General features: G+C 40.3%; 1 protein-coding gene across 1 annotated transcript; it reads right to left on the bottom strand.

Annotated features, from left to right (window-relative positions):
- Positions 1–434: 434 nt before the first annotated feature.
- mcm6 (minichromosome maintenance complex component 6) lies at positions 435–13,627 on the bottom strand. Its single transcript, XM_077533896.1, has 18 exons — positions 13,405–13,627; positions 12,926–13,072; positions 11,429–11,539; positions 11,140–11,227; positions 10,913–11,074; positions 10,677–10,842; positions 10,443–10,588; positions 8,547–8,697; positions 8,325–8,466; positions 4,521–4,662; positions 4,148–4,255; positions 3,001–3,156; positions 2,787–2,915; positions 2,548–2,712; positions 2,348–2,471; positions 1,180–1,356; positions 889–1,028; positions 435–803 (listed from the first exon to the last, which is right to left on the bottom strand). The coding sequence occupies exons 1-18, from the start codon at positions 13,500–13,502 to the stop codon at positions 693–695; spliced, it is 2,463 nt and encodes an 820-aa protein (XP_077390022.1). The 5' UTR covers positions 13,503–13,627; the 3' UTR covers positions 435–692.
- Between the last annotated feature and the right edge of the window lie 839 nt (positions 13,628–14,466).

The following is a 14,466-nucleotide window of genomic DNA, read 5'->3' as shown; positions in this document are numbered from 1 at the left end:
ATGCTTCTTGTAACTTCTCTTGCATTCTATTTTATAAGTTCCTGCATTGTTGCTGAAACAATGCCCTCAATGGTTCTTACATGAAATTAATCTTTTTATATTTTACTTTATAATACACATAACTAAATCTTATTTACATTACGCAAGAGAGTACTTTCACCAGGAAACATGCATCTTATTTTAACCATTAACTGAGTTCTAAGCCTCCAATTAAAAACTGACCCAACTGGTAGGGTGTACCCCACTTCACACCCAAAGTAAGCTCAGATGGGCTGCAGCTCACTAGCCATTCATTTGTAATGATGATGAGCACTATAGAAAACAGATTGGGCGTCTAAGAAGTTATAAACAGTAAGCAAAGGACAAAATTCTATTATTTTCCTAAACCACTTTAAGTCATAGCGGCAGAAGAGAAAATACTGTGGCACATGAAACATTTTTATTGATCACCTACTACACAATTCAGAACAGTTAAGAAGAACAACATATTTACATCAAATGTGACAAGTAAACTTTTTTTTAATGTAAAGCTCAATCAAATCTTTGTACAACAAAAACCATGTCAACGCTACTGTAATGTCATCTTGCATATGAGCATATATTAAACAGGGTAACAAACTTTTTTTTTTTTTTTTTTAACTTTGGTGCGTATTTATATAAATGAAACGAAGCAAAAGGAGATAAAGGGGAGTTCAGTCTTCAAGGGTGTAGTTGGGATTGACGACCAGAACCGCGTCTTCTTCCATGCTAGCAGGTTCGGAGCCCTTAAGGCCCGACTGAGACAGCTCAATGAGGATGTGATCCTGCGCAAGTAAAAACACACAAAGTGAAGAGCGAGTGGGACTTGCCGATCGGAATCGGAATTCTTTGTGCGGCAGGTTGACTTACAAAGTGCACCAGCCTGTGGATGACCTTCTCGATCAGTCCCTTCTTACTGATGAGCTCCTCCTCCGTGTCGATCTCAGACTCGATCTCCTTCAGGTACCAATTGACCACTGCGTTTTTCTTCAGCTCCTCCTCCTCCTCAGCTGCAGGAAAGATCATTCAAAACAATTGTTGAGCAATTTTTAAAACATGGGAGAATAGTGAGGAGGTCCACTTGCCACTACTACAGTATGCATGTAAATTTAAACTGCAAGTCTACATTGAGAATTTCTCGAAAAGGAATGCAAGACATGCCTTCTTCTGATCTGCGGAGATGCAGAACCAGCAAGTTGGAGATGCGCTGGTACTCGGCGAAAGACAGACGAAGGGACGGTTTGGGCTGACTGCCAGTCTCGACATGACCGTTCACAAGACCGCCGACGTGTCCGTTTATTCCATTGACCTCGCCATTCACTCTGTTAGGGATGTTTCCTGCATTTTAAGTGATTAAAACAAGACAATCTGTTATGCAGTGGATAGATCTTCTGAATTCCAAGTAAAACCTGAGACAGGCAGCACTAATCAAGTGTAATCCAACTAGCTAATGAAGGGGTGCGTGGGTGGGGGTTCATCAGTGCTACTCAGAGACCACAATTTGGACTACGCGCTTCCTAACCAGCTGCAGTTTTAAATATGGGCACAATTTGAACAAAATACTTTCTCTTAATATACTTTATGTCTTGCAATACTTTCTCATTCAAGGATGGCACAAAACTGCTTAACAACTAACCAACAAAGTGCAACAACTAATTATGTGCATCCCCCCCCCCCCCAAAAAAAATAAAAAATAAATAAATACTATATTGTAGTAGGGTAGCATAATACCCAGTGTAAGCGCAACAAAGCCACATCTGCCATCTAGTGGTGAATGGTGGTGTTACAATATAAAACTAAAGTTAATGCACATTCAGTTTGGCAGCCACAACTTTGCATATTCAGATTTTTTGGTCCATTTTTGAATATAATTTAATGTTTTGAGGTTTTTGCTCCCTCCCACCATTTACTCCTCATTTTTCAAAAAAAAAAAAAAAAAAATTATCAGTGCTTTTTGAAAATCATCTGGGTGTGCAAAAAAAAAAAAAAAAAGTTTTTTCCCTAACATTAATCAAGGGGCCACTCGGAGTGCGGTTGTGGGTCACATGGGGGCGCCAGTTGCCTGTCCCTGCTCTAAAGAGATCCAATACAAGAAATTACTGTATGTAAAAATGTCATTACATTGAAAGCACAGTTATAAGTAAATCATCTTCATAAAAGTACCATTTTGATACAGCTCATGTTGGATCTTAATCACAAGTTTTCCTAGTATCACAAGTACACTGTACTGTAAACAAATTAGAAAAACTGTGGTATAAGCAGTGGAACACTTGCAGTTTGTCTTCAAAATGAGGGAGTGGATGTAAACATACATGACAGCCATCAGTACCTTCTTCTGGAAGCTCCTCCTCTTCCTGTTCGTCATCTTGCTCTAGGTTGATGTCTGGTGTCTCCACTCTGATAATAGACTTATTCAAAAGACGGAAAGCTTCCTTCACATGTTTGGGTTGAACCTGGATTCATGAAGAGGAAAAAATAATAATCAATCTGATTCATTTCTTAGCTGAGAACGTTTGTATTTGGAGCCACCTCATCACAACAGTGCATCCTGGCCATGCCCTCTGAAAGGCGGATCATGCTCTCCAATTGTCGCACGGTGATCCTCCAGGCCGACTTGGTCACGCCGCCCGAGCTGTCGCGCTGCCGCAGACGCTTGTACTGCTCGACAAAGAACTCCTCGGATTCGCTGGAAATCTGCAAAAGACAACGTGACTCGTTTACTCACGAGGGATCGGACATCAACAAACAACTGCAACTGGTGGACGCACTTTCGGTTTGAACTGCCTGGCAAACAGCAGGTATCTCCGGATTTCATCCAACGAGTACAGCCTGTCCACAGATTCCTCCACACGAGAGTGAAGGTCAACGATGCGCCTGGCGATGGCGTAGTCCGTGACCTGCAACGCGAGCAGAGCGTTCTCCATTTCACCGGGACGCCACGTGGCCGAGTTCAGCCGCTGGACGAGGAGGGCAGAAACCGACCTCATTGCAGTCATCCACCAGGATGAAGAAGAGGTCGAAGCGGCTCATGATGGGGGCGGTCAGGTTGACGTTCTGTTTCAGGCTCTTGCTGCGGTCGTAGCGCCCGTTGATGGGGTTGGCGGCAGCGAGGATGGATGTGCGAGCGTTCAGGGTGGCCTGGAGATGAAGGTGGATTACAGATTGCTGACGTATGACTTTCAGATTACAAACAGAACGAGTTTGCTAACATAGCATAAATAACCATATTATTTTGTCATAATAATACAAATATACTTATATTATTGCCTTGAAGTTTCGTGCAACCATAATAGGGGAAAAAAAAAAAATTATCGGCCAGACCGATTGTCGGTGTTGATATCTGGCATTTTGACAAATATCGGCATCGGCCATTTTACAACTCTGAAGGCCACTAAAGATGGCGTCTGACTGAACGGTGAATGCTTGCGAACGTAGCAAATTTAGGGTGTTTATCAGTATTTGTCGCGAAGTCAAACATATTTGACAATTTTTCACCGTCTGCGAAGATCTTTTGAAACCTTTTATGAAACCTGACAAAAAACCCAAATTAGCTACATTCACATGCAGTTGTCAGTGAGAAACGGAACTTTTCGTTCATTTAAATTTCCATCCATCCATCCATTTTCCTGACCGCTTATTCCTCACAAGGGTCGCGGGGGGTGCTGGAGCCTATCTCAGCTGCCTTTGGGCAGTAGGCGGGGTACACCCTGGACTGGTTGCCAGCCAATCGCAGTTATTTAAATTTCCACTTTATAAAACAAAATATGACGACACTGAGAACTCCCTACACTTATTTTTAAAAATAAAAAAAATGTAAAAATTAATTAAGAAATTGTGTTGCAATTTTGGAAAACGATTTAGAATAGAAAACTTTAGGGAACTATTTACTTGCTTAGTTTTTAATTTAGCTTAATACATGCTGATTACCCTGGAATTTTTGTTATAATTTTTAAATTTTTAAAGTTGTCAATTCTTTATATGTTTAAAATGAAAGTTTTTATTTTATTTTTTATTTTATTTTTTTATTTTGACGCTAATATTTTGTCTTTTTCGGTCTATCACTAAACTCTAACTTCGATTAGGGATACACATTACTTGGCTTGGGCTTGATTTCAATGTCCACTCTCACCTTGACTCCAGCCTTTGTGATGCTGATGGTCTGTTGCTCCATGGCCTCATGGATGGCCACTTGATCTTTTAGGTCCATCTTGTCAAACTCATCAATGCAGCACACGCCCTTAAAAGGAAACACTTACTTTAACCAATTTAATTCAAGCCTATAACTCATGTTACAAGGTGTCCCACTGGATATAATCGTGTTTATCTCATACATTCCAAGTTTGATGTGATTTTTACATCCAAACACTTGACAAAAATGTCAAAGCCATCACAAATACTGTAGTAAAACAAATACATGCCCAGTTGCAGACTAGGACAATTGATTAACCCAGTCCGACACAGCCCGTGCTTGATTAAATAAAGACAAAAAGATAGAAACTCACATTATCAGCCAGCATCAAAGCTCCGGCCTCAATTACAAACTCGTGGGATTCTTCATCTCGGACTACGGCGGCAGTCAGACCTGCAGCGGTGCTCGCTTTGCCACTCGTGTACACGGCTCGGGGGCTGAACTCCTCCACGTGCCTACACGCACAAACAAGCACAAGCACAGTCAGGTCAAGGTTCGGCCACTGTCTGGGTGGGGGTACATTCCATAACCACCCCTAACAGGTGAAAGAAAATCTGTGATTGGTAATACTTTTAACATACACACTGGTAAGTTTAAACTTAAAGGAAGGCTCCTTTAATTTTACATGTATGGCTTGATCGGCAGTAAATAGTTAGTTTAGCTACGAAAAATGCATAAGAGCTGAAGAATACACCCTTATATTGATTTATTTAACTTTTCTTCAACATAGAAGTACTTCCGTGTTGGAACGCCCCCGAGTGGTGACGTAACAAGTGTGTATACTCGCTTGGCGAACAGTAGTTCACGCAGACATAACAACGAGGAGGACACAAACTGTCACTTATGCCTTTGTGTATTGCAAAATTTTGCAAGGCGTCGGCAAGGAAAAACCCGCGAGACCCCCCTAAAAAAAAATAAAAAATAAAAAAAAAACGACTTGAGTAGACAATGGTTTGTTTGCTAAGTGCTGTCAACCTCCCGAAGGACAAGCAGCCGTGCGCGCAGCGAACATTTCAGGCATGAGGACTAAGAAAATATGTTACAATTTGAGATGGGGTACGCCACACGCCTAATACTAAAGCCCAACGCAGTACCGAGTATCTTTAAAGAACCAGACGTGGGAAATAATCAAGCCGATGGAGGATCTCTGGCGGCTACTTCCGCAACTGCTAGCAACACGGAGCCTTCACTCTCACAACAGCCGACACAAATCGAGGTCTTACTACGGCCACTGAAAGATCTCGGAGAAGCGAAGCAAATTTAAAGCGAAAGGTAGGCATGTTGGGGGGGTGGGGGGGGGCATTTGTTATTATACTGCATGGACTGTTTTATTTCATAATTCATTTGAGTGTGAACATCGTCAAGTACGGGGACGAGGACGTTATGTTTTATTAGCTCGTAAGTTGTTTATACTAAACAAACTGACCATGTTCATAATCTTATTTTAACAAAAAATTTATAGAATGTGGATTAGTGTCATTATCATCGGCATGTGCGACGTACTACATTTGTGTTCTGTCCCGCTGTTCTTCCTGTGGTGCCTCGCACTTTCATTTGCATTTCGTTCGGATCCAAACCATTGATAACCAGCCTAGGTAACGGCGTCTCGCATTTCCTTACTTCATTTCCTTACTTCATTCTGTCTATAAATAAACACGGTTAATACACAACCTTCTTGCAACCTTTCGTTTACATCATCGGGACGCTACGCAAAAAAAGAAAAGAAAAAAAACAGCTAGGGGAGGTTGGGCGCTGTAACGATGATACATTTAATTTTACTATTTTTTCTTTTTCCTGAAATAGTTCGTCAGTTCCACACGTTTTGCATTGCTCGTGCTGTGTGTCACGTTACCTGTTGGATATTGGCAGTTGAGATTGTCCGCAAGGAACCGATCCTCGAGTTCTTTCATTTCCAGACAGCACACATTCATTAGCGGATTGTCCATTCCTGTGCAGCTCCCGCACCACCACTCACCCCCCGCCTGATTCACTCGTTCGTTAAAGTTTATTTTGTGCCCGAAAAGACCATCTGGCGCCACAACTTTCACATCCAGGCAGACTTTCCTTCGGTAGGGTTATTTTGTCGTGTTGGATCGAAGCGATAAGGTTTAATCCTTCCGGGTTTGACGCTAGATGCACGGCTGCGTTGCATAGTGCTTCCATAGTGTAGCGTTTACACACTAGTGACGTAAACATCCGGGTTATTTAGTCACGTGTAACAAACATGCCGGCGTTCGATTCATTTTAACATCGGTTTAAAAGTTATTAAATGTACATAAAAAAATAATCACGTCACCAAATTAATTATTGAAAAAGTAGCAACTTTTTGCTGCTAAAAATGGATCAATAAGTAAAGTGTTCCTTTAAGATGTATAACTGTGTAAATATTAAGTGAACCAGGGTTGCTTTAGGCAATTTAAATTAAGACTTTCTTAATGCAACTTGAAATTCAATTTAAGCGCAATCATCCATGTTGTATAAAGTTGCTACAGTACATAAACCACATCATTTTTTGTTGTTGGTTCCACTATCGTGTTTGCATGTTGTTACCACAAAAGTCATTCGGTAATTTTTTTTTTTTGAAGAATGTTTATTCATTTTGACAATTTCAGAATATTTACAATCATAAAAATTGTACCCATTAGTTATGGACCGATGGTTTTAAAGGGATACTTGACTCTTTTAGCCATTTTCAGCAGAATTAATGTGATATCTTCATTATTTTTTCATGTATTATTAACGTCTTTAACTCATTTGCTCCCAATAACGTGTAAATATGGGGGTTTTTTTATGTTGTAAGTGTCCCAAAGACGTATTTATACGTTTTTTTTGTTTGTTTTTTTTTTGCTAGAGCATACAGAAGGCTTTTATGCAGCCTCTCAGCTGCAAAGAACGGTTGCAGAAATGGTGGTTATTACACAAACGGCCAGCAGGTGGCAGCAGAACAAAGGAGATCAACCAGGGCCGTCTAGAAAAAGCTAAATTACTTAGAATTTTAAATAGATTTATGAAAACTGATAAAACTTAGCTCTTTCTAATGCTAATTGCTGCAAAACGGAAAAAGATAGAAACGCACTTTTTTTTTTTTTTTAACTGATGAAAGAAGTGACTTTAATCTTTCTTTTGGTAGGTTCCATGCTTTTATAGCAGTAGAACACAATATTCTGTGGGCCTTGCACAATCAGTCAAAATCCAGTAAAACAGCCGGGAGCGAACGGAATTGCTTCTGTGAAAATGGCTGGGAGTGAATGAGTTAAAAACACATTTTGCCACTTGCTGTCGACTGAAAATTATGTCTATTTATATAATTACAGGGTATTCCAGTCAAGCACAAATGACCACACATACGGTAGTAATTCTGTCCACCACATATGTAAACAAGTTACCTGGAATATTTCAAAAACCAGAATTCTGACCTTGACTCAAATATTGACGGCATGTAAACGTAATCACAGGTGCCTTTTTGCTTGGATCCATGAGCATTGTCTTAAAAAATAAATTTTAAAAAGGTGTCAGTGGGTAATCGTTAGCCCCAAGGACAACATGACATGGCAATTTAAACAGAAAATGAATGTCAACATTTATTTATTTTTTATTTCATTAACATTATATAAATTTTTCTGTACTAAATATTCTATACTGTATTTAGTTTAAGAACATAAGATTGTGTTCAATGGGGGCAAAAAAATGCAGTAACTCAAATATTTCTCACGGTTAATTAAATAAGAGCTGTAGTTTTAATACCGTAATATTTTTGCTCATGGTTATAATACCTGTCTGAATCTAAAATCTGCCCATGGCTATTGTCAACGCCATTTTTTTTAAATTATTAATTGAATACATTTGAATGCCTTGTTTTCCTACCATAAAACGCTGTGTGTTGTAGTTGATGCTAACATGTCTAGCCATGCTAATTAGCAACATTATCATTGATGGTGAGCCACGGTAGCGAGATTAGTTAGTAATGAACTCCTCAAAGCGAGACACAGCCGGCCCAACAGGAACGCGATTGCGGCGAAGGCACACTCACGTGACGTAAACAATGCGACGTAGCTGCCGCTGTGCAACAAAAAAAAAAAAATGCAATATTGGCGACTGTGCTTGTTTGTGCACTTACTTGAGGAACTGGCTCTTAGCAGTACTGGGATCCCCAACAATACAGACGTTGACGTCTCCCCTCAGTGAGGTTCCCTCCATCGTCGTCTTGGGAACGCCCCCGAACAGCATCAGCAGGATGCCGCGCTTTACCTCGTCATTGCCTGCACAATGGCAACAAATCGTCATGCAGCTTTTACCGAGAGCTTTTTGTCGTTGACAGGGGAAGGACGGCAGCGCTGACCGTGGATGGTGGGGAAGAGGCTGGTGCACAGGTTATGGTACAGGTTCTTGTCTTGACTCATCTCAAAAACCTTCTCCCACTCTCGCTCGGTCATCTGGCTCTTGATGCTCTCAGCTGTTTGCTCCTCTTCCCGCAGCTCCTTGCCACCAAACTTCAGAGACAAGTCACATTTGTTAGCTTTGGATTATACGAGCGTGAATGTAAAAATGTTCATTCGAATATTTACTGTGGTACCTTGACTTGAAAGTTTAATATGTCCCGTGACCAAGCTTGGAACTAAACGTACTCGCATAATCAAATCAAATAATTAATCAAATAAAATTTTCACATTGAGATGAATTTAAATTCCTGTTCTTATTTAGATTATTATTTCTGTTTTCTTATTTAAAATAGCTTAAAATAAAAAACAACAGTATTTATGAATATTGCTAATATGAAATACATCGTGATCAATTTGTCAGCGGTATCACCGAGACCTCTTTTCCAACTTCATAGTGTGGTAGTTCACACTTTTACCTGCATTATCTTGCACTTGAATTTAATATGAACAAACACTAGAAAACAGAGAGTTGTGTATTTTATTTTGCAAATTACAAATTAATCCTAAATTCAGGGAGAGTTGCTTTTGTTGTATTTTGGGCTTTAAATCTGTATTGCAGTGTATCTGTTGTGATTTGTCAGAAATTAAAAGTCCTTTTTTTTTTTTTTTTTAATTAGCTGTTATTTGCAAAATTTAAATTTTATGTATCAAAAGTCTAGTGGTCGTGGTTACCTGGTATCAGTGAGTATGCAGAGTTGAGTACTCACACTAGCGTTGGTCCGAAAAAAGTGGTATTAAAAATGCCTAAAAAAAAACATACATGTGCTGAAGACCTTGAAAAAATACTGCTTATTAATTCACAAATGAAATATTGAGATGGAGAGAAAAAAAATAATAATTCACATTATTTTTAAATATTGTGTAATTACCATTCGTTGGGACAAGCCCAACATCACAAGACTCGTGTTGGCCGTGTGCCTTTACGGGGCGTGGCCTAATGAATGACATCAGCAGATGAAGTGTCAGTTTGTCTGCGTATGAGTGTCTAGGTGGGAAATTTTAGCCGAGTGCAGCTCCCTGTAAGTGTTTTCATTTTGTAGTCACGTGTTTACTCATTTATGACATTTGATGAATGCTTCGAAGTGCATTCGTGACTGTTCGGGGATGTCATGACTGTGTTCTGTTTGGGGAAAGGGTTATGTTTAGGTCATGCAGGGGTTATGTTTGCTTTGTTTGGGATCTCAAGCAATCAGCATGTAACAGTAACTAGTTTCAACTGGTAAGAAGCTATGCGAAGTCAGAAGCTATGTGATGTCAGGAATCTTTAATCTCTTTATCTGGTCAACAGCCAATCAGATCGAGTCGCTGTCTATATAAGCCTGACAGAGAAGTGTGTGTTTTTGTCGGAGTATTCCTCTGTTTCCCTCTGCACCTCCACAGCACAAGTTAGCTTAGCATCTCTTGATTCTTGATATATTTTCGTTGTTTCTGGTTAAGTCAAGTTAGTTCTACGCCTCTTGATGTTATGCAAATAAAGAGTTAAAATCTTATTTGTGTCTGCATTTTGGGATCCAATTCCAGAGACTAACAGGGTTTTTTTTTGTCTTTCACTCAAGCAGTGGTATATTTTAAGCTTTGTCCTAACTCTAATTTTGGCTTGCAATAAAACAAAAACAAGACCAAGTGACATCTCATTATTTAAAAAAAAACAAAAAAAAAAAACTTTAAAATTGGGGCAAAGTCAAGGTGCCACTGTACAAATCATTTAATAAAGCTTCTACATCCTAAGTGGAAAAAAAGGGTGTGAAAAATTGGAGCCAAGAATTTGGATCTATTGTGCAGTTTGTCACTCTTACCCGTGGGTTTGTGGGTGCAACATTACAGGCCAGGAAAGCCAATTTGTATGACAACTCTCGGACTCCCAGAGCTTTCAATCCCCTCAGACCTTCCGACTCGGAGCGCTGAGGTGCACCGACCCTGGTACTGGTCTCTGCTCGCACACCTGGGAAAGGAGTTCATACAAATGAGATGAGGAAAAAAAAAAAGAAAAAGTCAAAAGTGAGAATGAGGCGGATAAATTAAAACCCTACCAGGAGTGCTAAGCTGCGAGACATCTGGCACCACAATCAGCGTCCCGATGAAGTCGCATCGGTCTCCGGCCTGAGCGGTCTCCACCGCTTCAGCTCTCATGACGACCTCCAGGGAGCGTGGGATGGAACCACGGGGCAGCTCCGCCTGCGTCTCCTGGACACGCACCTTAACATAGCAAAAGATAAACCGCGCCATCAAACGACTGCGTGATCTTTTCACACGCACACAAAGATACCTTCTGGAAGTCAATGAACTTGGACTTGTGTGTGTCGAGGTGGAAGCGTGAGCGGTTGTTGCAGGCTGGGTTGCGGCAGATGGTGGGCGGCGAGTATTTGAACTGCTGGGGGACGTCTTTGATCACCGCCTGACAGTCCATGCACAGGAAGGTGCCGCTCACCTGAGACCAAGAAGACGGACGGTCACGGCCGAAAATGGTACCGGGTGTGCGAGCGGATGACTCACCAGTTCAGGGTGCACCGGGTGCGTCCTCACAACCTGACCACTAATCCTCACCAGCGTGCCGATGCGCATGGATGACAGCTCACGAATCCTAATATGCACAGTTAACATTGATCATTTTGTTATAGTAAATAAAAACGATGATGGGATCGGAATGTGCAATGAAATGTTTAGCATAAGGTCAAATTAATTTCAGCTGTAAACGTTCTGGCGTAACTTCGGCTCATCCTGAAATTTCACATGACATTTTCGTATCCCTAACTTTCCTGTAAGCAGTGTCTCTGAATCTCACTTGTGTCTAGTAGGCAGATCTTCGAGAGCCACGTAGAACTCTTTTGTGAGAGGAACATTCCCATGATCCCTCGCAAAGTTGCGGACAGCCCGGCAGAGGAAGGGGTACACTCTGGAAACAGGAAGCAGTAATAATCACTCACACACATGCATACATCGATGATAAAAACATTCTAAGAAAAACGACAAATGTGCCAAATTCAAATTCCTGCGTTGTGAATGCACCATGTGGCTTGGAGCAAGCGAGTGACGTGTATGTGATTCTGCCCGCCCTAAGCGTTCTTTAAGTTGTTAAACGGTACCAGAGTTGGTGTTTACTGTAAAACCAAGCTCAAAACAAAATGAATTACAAATACTGTTTATTTAAGTACAAGACATACTTCGTTTTAGATACTTTACTAGTGCTGAGGCTAATGCTAGCAGTGAATGGGAAATCCCATTGAGTGGCTAGTAGCCAATTAGCATCGACTGAGCGCTATTCCTTCAAATATCGGATATTCACATGCAAACGTATAACACATACGACAATATTCAATCGCAACTATCTTCTTGTACGCTTTTTTTTTTTATCTGTGTAAATGAATATCCTCATGCACTGACTGCACCACACTTTTTATTACTTGCTAATGTTAAGTATTTTATTTGTTGCTAATACATTTTCTAGCTGTTTTTTTAAGTCATATTTAAAAATGAGTTTTTGTTGCTGAAAAAGTAATAAGTTTGGAAATCGAATAATTGTTTTTATGAAACATGATTTCAAGGTCTGGTTCAAAGCATGTGTTTTGGTCTGAGACGTTTCTGGGTGGAGACTCAATGTTTTCCTTCCTTTCCAGCCTCGGAGGCAAGCAACTAACAGTGGCATATGCAAATTTTGCGCTGCAAACACGCACTCCTGATTGGTCGGCTGGTTTCACGCGCCCTCCTGGTTGGCTGCTTTCAAGCCATTTCAAGCTATTATCAGCGGCATATGCAAATTTCGCTGTGCAAATGCCTCCTCCGGCTTGCTGGACTGTTTTCGCGGACGTGTTAAGAGTTTGAGTCCTGTGTCTTGTCTTGTCTGCATATGCAAATTCGGCTGTTCGAACGTGCCTTCCTGATTGGTGGGTTGCTTTCACGTTGGCTGCTTCCTCAAGCGTCAGTTTTGAATGTTGTGTTCACAAACAGCAATGCAAAAACTTCAAACCATGCCTTTAAACATCAATCAAAATTAAATGATGATTATTAGTTTATTCCCATATCACCAAGCTTTATTAATTTGGCCCACAAGACCTTACAACAGGAAGTTTAATGATCTCATTCCTGTGACAATGCATAAATGTGATTACTCAAAACTGTGGTATTATTTTTGCTAAATTATCATTTAGCAAGAAATATGAACTCCACAGACTCTTCAATCTAGTTGGCCATTAAAAATGTGACAAGTCTGACCTGATCCCCAGGCCTTTAGTTTGACAGCCATAAGCAGACAACCTATAATGCAATCTTAAAGCCTCCACACCTGTAATATTCCTCTTGGATGGTGGTTGCCAGCTCCTGGTTGAAGACTTCAAGATCAATGTAGCTAACCAGAAGTGTGTTCCTCTCAGGTCGAATCAGCTCCTCAGCCTCTCGGACATACTTCACTTCTCCATCTGCAGTCTGGAACCTAAAACACAGACAAACAATAAAATCGTGGGGACAAAATTAAAATTATAATCATCATCATCATCATTTGAATGCTGTGGTTGGAAGTATAAATACTTTGTACTTAACCTTTACCACAACTTTTTACTTTCATTCCCTAAATTTGAAAACAGATATTAGTACTTTCTACTCCTTACTCTGTCAAAAAACAAACAAACTTGGATCTAATACTTAGAATACTTGTAACAGTATCGGTACTTGAGAACCGAACACTTTTGTCAACTCGATTTGAACACATATTGAAAGCATGCGGCCATACAACAGCATTGCAGTGTAGCGTTTTACTTGACTTACTCTTCCAAAAAAGCCTGGAATAACTTCTGACACTTGTCCGCCAAATCGTCTTTCACCGTCTCTCCGGCATTCTCTGCGGTGGCTGTGGCAACATCCATGCTGATGTGATCCAAAAGGAGTGTATAAAACTCGAAACACGAAATAATGCAACTCCCTTACTGACAAAAAGCCGGAGCAACGAGGTTCTGCAAGCGAGCACGGTTTCGCGGGAAAAGCCACACCACGTGACATTCGGCGCGCCGTTTTGGTCCAATCAGAACTGGTATTTAAACGTCACAGTGTTTGTAGCCAATCAAGAATTACGCTCCTGAAATGCAGGAAGTCCCGTGTCCCACCCAGTCTGATGACGTCTCGGAAAAGACCATTTTGGTCAAAATGCTTTTTGATATTCTGCATTTTATTCACGTTAAAAGTGTACGGAATATGGTAGGTTGATCACTATTTTTTTTTCTGGACGTAACTGCACGTTTATTTGAACTTTTTAAATTCGTGCATATTTTTAGTACGTCTGTCAGAATTGAGCTTCTTCAAGTGGCCATAAGGGGGCAGTAAAAAGCCCAACATAACCCAACATTGATTGACTGAGGATAAGCAATGACCTGCATTTACAATCTAAATTCTAATATTTGTTCTATGAAATAGCATTAATTTAGTCCAACTGTATATTCTTAACTCATTTTTTATTTATAAAGCACAACCATCAAAGTACAAGGTGCTGTACATGCAATAAAAATCAGTCATGCAGTAAAGACAGGTAAAACAAAATCAAGACAAGTTAAAAAAAATAAAAATCTTGACAATAATTTGTTGTATCACTTCCACTAGTCTAAACACAGTATTCTGATTAATATTGCGTTTGTAGAATATGAATTCAGCAGGAAAATCCACCTGTTTTATCCATCTCAAGGGGGGGAAAAAAAGGACCCCAACTTCAGCGACCGGTTTTCAATCTGACGTCACGTGACAATGTCAAACACTGTAGAGAGACAAAGACTGTGAATGGCAAAACATAGCTGACATGAACTAAACATATTTATCGATTTATTTATAGTTATTTTGAAA

Source organism: Festucalex cinctus, chromosome 1 (genome assembly GCF_051991245.1).
Source record: "Festucalex cinctus isolate MCC-2025b chromosome 1, RoL_Fcin_1.0, whole genome shotgun sequence".
NCBI lineage: Eukaryota > Metazoa > Chordata > Actinopteri > Syngnathiformes > Syngnathidae > Festucalex > Festucalex cinctus.
The sequence above is the reverse complement of the archived record's forward strand: the minus strand, read 5'-3'. Positions and strand labels throughout refer to the sequence as shown.

What these genes read in the sequence shown, in the direction of transcription:
- mcm6 (XM_077533896.1), bottom strand. Translation starts at nt 13,502, where the DNA reads ATGGATGTTGCCACAGCCACCGCAGAGAATGCCGGAGAGACGGTGAAA. An exon ending in ACCCGGTGCACCCTGAACTG is followed by an intron (nt 11,075 to 11,139) that starts GTGAGTCATCCG and finishes TCTTGGTCTCAG; the next exon opens with GTGAGCGGCACCTTCCTGTG. An exon ending in TCCACAGGCTGGTGCACTTT is followed by an intron (nt 804 to 888) that starts GTAAGTCAACCT and finishes TTACTTGCGCAG; the next exon opens with GATCACATCCTCATTGAGCT.